This window comes from Odocoileus virginianus, chromosome 30 (genome assembly GCF_023699985.2).
Source record: "Odocoileus virginianus isolate 20LAN1187 ecotype Illinois chromosome 30, Ovbor_1.2, whole genome shotgun sequence".
Lineage (NCBI taxonomy): Eukaryota > Metazoa > Chordata > Mammalia > Artiodactyla > Cervidae > Odocoileus > Odocoileus virginianus.
The window spans coordinates 43,081,291-43,089,611 of record NC_069703.1 but is presented as its reverse complement, the minus strand read 5'-3'; the positions used below and the strand labels follow the sequence as shown (position 1 = coordinate 43,089,611).

General features: G+C 52.6%; 1 protein-coding gene across 2 annotated transcripts in view; it reads left to right on the top strand.

The window, feature by feature from the left end:
* Positions 1-1,032: 1,032 nt before the first annotated feature.
* The window catches only part of TRIM62 (tripartite motif containing 62), a 36,497-nt gene continuing 29,208 nt past the window's right edge, over positions 1,033-8,321 (top strand). The window contains exons 1-2 of one of the 2 annotated variants that reach the window (XM_020896038.2): positions 1,033-1,130; positions 1,561-2,084. In XM_020896038.2, the coding sequence (XP_020751697.2) occupies positions 1,677-2,084 (408 nt within the window). In that variant the 5' untranslated portion in view covers positions 1,033-1,130; positions 1,561-1,676. Of the gene's footprint in view, positions 1,131-1,560; positions 2,085-2,559; positions 7,139-8,321 lie in introns of those variants that run through there. The other variant, XM_070459111.1, reaches the window with a different exon arrangement.

The window sequence follows — 8,321 nt, the reverse complement described above, 5'->3', positions numbered from 1 at the left end:
GGTCTCATCACCTGCAGGCATGACGACATTAATCTACTGCTGCCCAGTCTCTCCTCTTGAAATCCACATCTTTGCTACTGTTACTAAGCTATACACCTTCACTGTCCACAGAGCACTGCACATATGCGGGCAAATCAGAGAGTCCGCTTTCATCTTGCCGACGGGATAATAAGCATCTCCTTGACTTCCTGAAACCCACATCAGACCAGGTCAGTCCCCTGCTTGAAAGCTCAATGCTTTCAGAAAATCCTTCAGCAAGACCCTCAACGCTCTCCACCACACTCTAGCCCCTTTTCCACCCAACCCCAACAGTAGAGAATCATTCACACTTCCCCAAAATTTTCCTTCCCTTTCACACCTCCATGCTCCTGCAGATGCTGCCCCCTCTGCCTAGAAATCCCTTACCCCTCTCCATCTGGCATGCAGACCAGCTCTCCTATTACTCTTTCTCCCTCTTCACAATACAGCACTCATACTATAGCACTCCAGAGATGCTTGCTGAGTGGAGACAACTCCTCGGGTCAGATATTAGTCAGGGCCAGGACTTTCCAACTTCCGCCACTAGCACTGCTTATGAAAGTGAAGAGGAAATGGGACCCCAGGGCTTAGAAGTGTGAGGGTCTTGAACTTGCTCTAACCAAGCAGGGTATTTCTAGAGTTTTATCTTTACATTTTATGCAAAAGTTGTATTCTACGCAGATTAAACAAATACCTGTATTTGTTTTAATACAAAATATTATTTTTCACCAATCTTCACATTGATGATCCAAAAAGATCCTATACTCCTTATCCTCTCAAATTAGCGGGCCCACTTCTCCCGCCCCCCACCCCCATCCCCCACCTCCGCCGCAGGGACGCCAAGCGAGACCTGGATGTTGTTCCAAGTGCAGACCCTGAAGGAACAGCTGGCTTTCGCACCCCTGGGAGCTGGAGAATGGTGGGGGCGGGGAGGGGTTTCGCAGGCTGGAGTCCGGGCCCTGCCCCTCTTCTCCCCCGCCCGCCGCGAGGGCGGAGTCACTGGGTCCCCGCCCGCGGGGGCGGGGAGGGAGCCGAGGCCGCCGGCAGCTTTGGCTCGGCTGGTTCCGGGTTGAGAGACTGCGCTGGGACCGAAGCAGTGGCCTCCGAGCCGGGTAAGAGGCCGCGCGGGGACTGGTCTTGGGGCCGGGATCGAGCAGCTGAGCTTGCTCACACCCCTCCTCTCCTCTGCCAGGCACAGCCGAGGGACGGCTCTTCCCCCTCCTCGAGAATTCCTCATCCCCAGCTTCTCCCCCTCCCCCCACCGCACCCATCCTGGCATTACAGCCCCCCAAGGCCTCCGCCCCCCTCCCTGATCCTCTTCTCCCAGCACCCATCCCTCGGGACTGCCCCCTTCCCTAGACGCTGCTTGCTAGGAGCACCCTCCCTCAGACACCCACGGCCCCCTCCTTCCAGCACCCATCGCTCCGGGTCACCCACTACCTCGAGACCACCTTCCTGGGCTCGCTTCTCGGATAGTCTCTACCCCGGACCTCTTACTCGCATTACCCCGCTCCCGGACAACACCTCTTCCTTCTCTTGTAGCTCCTGCTTCTCCGGGCCTGCTCCTGGCACCCATTCCCAGGCTGCCCCCGACAGCGCCGCGCTCTCTCCGCTGCCCCCTGCATCTCGGGGGGACCCTCTCCACCGCCCCTGGCGCCATGGCATGCAGTCTCAAGGACGAGCTGCTTTGCTCCATCTGTCTGAGCATCTACCAGGACCCGGTGAGCCTGGGCTGCGAGCACTACTTCTGCCGCCGCTGCATCACCGAGCACTGGGTGAGGCAGGAGGCGCAGGGCGCCCGCGACTGTCCCGAGTGCCGGCGCACGTTTGCGGAGCCCGCGCTCGCGCCCAGCCTCAAGCTGGCCAACATCGTGGAGCGCTACAGCGCCTTCCCCCTGGACGCCATCCTCAACGCGCGCCGGGCCGCGCGACCCTGCCAGGCACACGACAAGGTCAAGCTCTTTTGCCTCACGGACCGCGCACTGCTCTGCTTCTTTTGCGATGAACCCGCGCTACACGAGCAGCACCAGGTCACCGGCATCGATGATGCCTTCGAGGAGCTGCAGGTGAGCTGCTCGCTCGGCCTGGGGGCGGGGTCGGGGCGGGGCCGGGGGCGGGGTCAGGGCTGGACCGCGCGGGCAGGGCCCAGTCAGAATTGCCATAGGGCGGGGCCTCCGGCAGGGTCAGGGCCCTATCAGAATTAGGACGGGGCGGGGCCGCGGCGAGGAGGCGGTGTTGAGGGTGGGGCCTTGAGCCGAGTTCGCCAGGCTGGGTCTCAGACCTGAAGCAGGAGGTGCTGGGGGAGAGAGCACCAATGGAGTGGGACGGCGGGGACAAATAGGATCAGAGCTGTACTGGCTGGGGCAAGGTTAGGGACGGGGCCGAATCAGAGCTGGGCAAAGGCAGGGCCACTATGGGAGGTCCTAGAGTAGGACCTGGAGACATTGCCCACGTAAAAATGGTTCAGGATTGAGTTGGGGACAAAGACACAGGTGGGGAATGGGAACAAAGTCGGGACTGGACAGGGGGTGGGGCCGCCGTCCGAGGATGTGTCTGGACTAGACATTGTAGCTGAGCTGCAGGCTTTGGGGCACGAAGACCTTGGGGATTCAATCAGGTATGCATCAGGACCTGGGGATCAGTACTTGGGCTAAATCACTGGGCAGGTCAGGGTTAAATCTAAGAGAGGGTCTAAATGAGGGTCAGCAAACTGCTGAGAGATTGGATTTGGGTGCCAGGGGCTAGAGAAAGGTGTGTGAGGGTCTAAGATTGGGATCAAATTCAGATACTGTAAAAAATCGTTCTGAGTTGAAATCACAGTAGAGGCTAAATTGAGAGAGAGGATAGACTCAAGATTTGTGTAATAAGACCCTGAGGTGAGGTGATTCAAGAAAAGAGAGCGAGTGGACCTCTAGGAGTTTCCAGGGACTTTTAGTGACCTCTTTAGCTCTGTTGCCCACATCAGGATCTTGAGGACTATGTGAAACAGTATATGCAAGGTAGCCTGATCATAGTCAGCCTAGGACTGTAACTGATCTCCCTGCAGCCTTCACATCCTCACTGACCAACTCCTGTTCAACTCTCAAAGCCCTGCTTAATGCCCTGTCTATGTAAGCCTTCTCTAAACTCCAAAACAATAACATTAGCACTGCAGTCTTTGTTAATAAGTATAATATTTTTAAAAAATAGTGTTCCAGGAACTTCTCTGATGATCCAATGGCTAAGACTCCACACTTCCAAGGCAGGGGGCTGGGGTTGATCCCTGGTCAGGGAACCAGAGCCCACACACTGCAACTAAAGATCCCACATCCCATAACTAAGACCCGGCATAGCCAAATAAGTAAATAAAAATAAATATTAAAATAGTGCTCCAAGATTAGCTATAATTAGGAAATAAAGTACATTCTCTATACCCTCCTTGGAGAATTCTCAGTGTACATTTGCATATTAAAGGCTTGGAGAAATCTCGTAGCAAAGAAACCCATCTTGCTGTGTTTAATAAAATGATTCCCAAGCTTTTGTGAGCCTGAAGTCTTTTTCTCAAGCTAAACCATTTAAATCTAGCAAACCTTGTGTCTTTGGCCTCAGGATACCAGACTAGCACACAGTCCCCAAGAGAAGGGACAGTCTCTTAGTCATCATATCTGTGGACCTAAAGCCTGGCCCAAGGCCTGGCCCACAGCACATATCAGTAAAGGTTGAATGAATGACCAGCCCTGACCTAAGTTGGTCCAGACTGTAGAGCCTTTGGAAGCAGGTTTTTGACTCCTTAAGCAGGAGCTAAATGACTATTTTCCCTGTTGTAGAGGGTCACCCACCTTATACATGAGTCTCTGTGAGCCATCCTGCATCAGCAGATACCCTGGTCCTAGGAGAAATGACCCTTTTTTCACCTCATCTGCTCCTTGTTCCTTTAATTCCCAAACCACCTCTGACTCCCTTTCAGTTTGGCTGTTTGGGGATGGAGAGCAAGGGCTGGGGGCTCTGGGAGCTGGCACAAGGATGGCATTGGCCCTCTACTTTCAGAGCCCCTTGTGCCAGGCTCTGGTGTCTCCATCTCCCCGTCTATGAAGTCACACAAACAGGGAGAAGGAGAGAAGCTTGGACAGGACTGGGCGCAGGTAGTAAGAGTTTGGAGGGACTCTGTCTGAAACCATCTGTCCATCCTCTTCATTATGTAGACGTGCAGACAAGTCCAGAGAGGTGATGCGACATACTCAAAGTCACACTATCAGACAGTGAGAGGGCCAGCCTAGAAAGCTCAGCCTGACCCCAGCCAGAGCCTGTCCCTGCTGCTCAGCCCCACCTCTCCCTGTCTGACTTTCTAGCTAGGGAGAACTCCCTTCCGACATTTGAATCCCCTGTCTGCAAACCAGCAAATCCAAATTATGGTGTTGTAGGGGTTTGTTGTCTGTTCCATGACCTGGGGCAGGCAGGAGAAAGTGAACATATATTTTATCCAAACGTTTATTGGAACACTGTCATTCTTGGGTGAAAAGAAAAATAAGACTGCTACTCACTCACCCTCTAGTGTACTGTCCTGGGGTCGGTCACATTTAGGTTCCAAACCTTCCTTCAGCCCTGTCTGTCTAATCGGCACATCTCTTCACGGAAGCCTCCAGGCTCTCGCCTGTAAACTGGCATCAGAATGATTCTTTCCTCCCAGGATTTTCATGAGGCTGACCTGAAATGAATCTGCTATTGAGATGCCTGGCACAGGTTAGGGGCTGGGTCAGCACGCACTCCCATCCTTTCTCCTTTTGCATATGAGACCTCAAGTGCCCAGCTGGGCCATTGCCCAGAGCTGCCTCTCACCTGAGAAGGAGGCCTTGTTTTGGTACCTCCTTTGGGCTTGGCAAGAAAGTGTCAGAGAAACATCCTCCCCCGTGGAGAAGTAAGCTGCTGGGTGAGGCTCAAGCCACTCCCCATGACTCCCGCTCTGTTTATGGGGAAGTGGGGCTCATTAGCTATTTATGCACTGGAAATGAGACTGGGCTTGTCTGTCACACCCCCTCCTCTCCCAGCAGCTGGTGGCTTGTCCCCAGGGCTCCTGAGGTCTGGGCTGGGCCCCTCTCCTGGAGAATAACAGACTCTGAGCCAGCAGGGCCTTGGAGATCATCTGGTACAAACTTCCTTTGACAGATGGGGAAATGGCAGAGCAGGGAGGAGAGGATCCTCCCCTTTCCCAAGGCCTTGAGGCCAGAGGAGGCTACTCCTGGCTCAGCAGGAGTCTCCTCACACCTCCCCTCCTCCTAACAGTTAGCCTGGAGCTATTTTCATTTATTATAAATCCTAGACGCAGCAGAGCAGAGAGGTAAAGGGCTCTGGCTTTGTACTCAGGCAGCTCCAAGTCTGCAGTACCATTTCTGGCTGTGTGACCTTAGGAAAGTCCTTATCATCTCTGAGCCTCAGGAACCTCCTTCACAGCATGGGAATACTGGTGTTGAATTCAATAAGATGACATTGGCCAGAAGTTGGTACTGCACTTGACACATAGTAAGCACTCAATAAATGACAGTTCTAGTATGTTACATCATACTTGGCACTATTAACATTTGGGGCCAGATAAGTCTATGTTATGCAGTGCTTCCGAGGTGGCACAGTGGTAAAGAATCTGCTTGCCGATATAGGATGATGCAGGATATGCAAGTTGGATTCCTGGGTCGGGAAGATCCCCTGAAGAAGGAAATGGCAACACACCCCTGTATCCTTGCTGGGAGATCCCATGGACAGAGGAGCCTGGCAGACTACAGTCCATGGTATCTCAAAGAGCTGGACACTACTGAGTGACTGAGCGCTCACACACACAAGTCTATGTTATGCAAGGCAAACCTGTGCACTGTGGGCTGTTTAGTAGCATCCCTGGCCTCTACCCACTGGATACTAGTAGCATGATCCACCCCAAGCTCTGACAGCCAAAAATGCCTTCAGGCTTCATCAAATATCCCCTAGGGTCAAAATCACACCAGGCTGAGAACCTAGGCCTGGAGAAGTCCTACTCAGCTTTCCAGGCTCAGCTCAAATAGCCCCTCCTCTGTGAAGCTTTCCCTGACCTACCAAGTAGAATGGCTTTGTACCCCAGATTCCAATACTGGGGTCAGATCCTGGCATCATCACCGATAAACTGTGTGTCCTTGATCAGATCACTTCACTTCTCTAAGCCTCCACCTGCTAACATGAGGATAATATGACTATCATGGGAAGGATGTCGAAAGGGTTAGGGTCGTATCAAAAGTGCCTGACACTGTGCTTGGCACACAGTTAGCAGTAGCAATTTTTAAATATCTTTATTTTTTCTGAGTATAAAATTAACATAATAAACAGAGCTATATAGTGTAAAAGTTAAAATCCCCCCATAGTCCCACTCCATGGAAAAATAGGATTTTTTCTTAAAGATTTGTTTACAGTTCAACAGAAATTTTGTCATGTAAACAGCGTGTGTGTGTGTGTGTGTGTGTGTATGCCTTCCCTTTTTTTTCACTGCTGAGCACTGGACCACAGAGCAAAGTGGAGGGAAGGGGCCACCATCTCAGAAGTGCTTGGGGCTTCTCAGTCAACATTACTGAGTTCTAGTCCACTGCCCAAGAATGTGCTAAGCACTTTTCGTGTACTGACTCATTTAATTTTTTTTTTCCATCTAATGTTTTTCATAACACCCTGTCAAGTGGGTACTGTAATTTACTCTTTTTACAAATAAGGAAACAGAGGCTCAGAGGAATTCAGTGACTTGTTTGGTCATGCAACTGGTAAACAGCAGGGACAGGATTTGAAGCCTGGCTGAGTGGACCATGCATGGCCTCTGAGCTGCCTCTCAGGGCCAGGTGGCTGTCTCCCCAACACCCTGCCTGTCTTTGTAGTTCAAGTGTAGAGGGTCAGGCTGCGGACACCGTCTGCTTGTGCCAGCTGATGCTCCAAGGGCAGGTGCTGAATGTCATCTTACTCGGGCACAGCATCCGGCTCTCTGGCCATCTCAGCTTCCTAACCTCCAGGCAAGGGGTTGGATGCAGTCCCAGCCACCCCCTCCAGGTCTCATGTGACCGCTGGAGCCTTTCCCAAGGCCTCCTTCATGCCAAGGGGGACAGCAGTGGATCAGCCTTGGATGGGAGCCCTGAGGAGTTGGGCATGGGGCTCCAGAGACCCCTGAAAGAACAGAGCTGAGAGGCTGAATTCAAATCCTGATGCTGCCTTCTTCCAGCTGAGCAGAAAGTGCTGCCTTCTCTGCACCCTCTCCCAACCTGGGAAGTGGAAATCAGAACACAACATAAAGAGGGAGAGCGAGTTGCTGCCTGTCCAGAGACAACTGGTGTGAAGGTGCTTTATTTGCTACTGTGGGCAGCCGGGCTGTCTGTGTCCGGGGGACGTGGCCTCTGCTGTTACTTTTTGCAGGAGAGGGCAGGACTTGTGAGCACAAAGCAGGCTCCATGGGGGCAAGGCTGCCAGTGAGTCAGACCCACGGCCACAGTTGGCATCTCTACTTCCCTCTTCGCAGGTGTGTGTAGGCAACCAGAAAAAGCCCAGTTCATCCAGAACACCTTGGCTGAGCACAGGTCACGGGGCTGAAACTCAGAATGGAAGCTGGGGACCCCAGGACGTTTATTTTCTAGAGAGGAAAGGATCCGGTAGGAAGTGACAACAGAAACAATAACAGCCCTATAAAACATGAGCCAGAGTGTATTGGACCATTGTTATGTGCCAGGTACTGTTATGGGTCTTGAATCCTCACAGAAGCCCTTTTTCTTTTCCCCACTCCCCGAGTGGGACTAGGATCAGCCCCATTTCACAGATGAAGATGATGAGGCTGAGAGACTCAGTAACTTGCCCAAGATCATGCTGCAAGTAGAAGGCATAGCTGGGTCAGACTCTGGTCTGTCTGACTCAGAATTCTTCCCCCTCACCAACACCACCCTAACTGCCTCAGGGAACATCCAAATGAGGCCTCAGAAACCGTCCGCTTCCATCCTTTCCCCACTGTGCAAATGGGGAAACTGACTTGCCCAAGTTTGGTCCAGAGCCCAGCTCCCTGGAATCTCAGCCCAGTGCTGTTTTCACAGCATCATTTACTTTCTGGACCTTGAATTCTGTTTGAACACGGGGAGGTGGTTGTCAAGGATGTGGAGATGGTGTCCTTCTGGGATTCAGAGATTTAGTCAATACCTTACTCAGTTGATACTCCTCCGCTGGCTCACTGAGGGCCAGGTCCTGGGCCCAGGAGAGAGCAAGACAAGCTTGGCCCTGCTGTGGTTCCTGGGAGACAGGCCCATAAGCTGCAGGGTCATGTCCTAGGCTCCTGTGGCCACAACTGA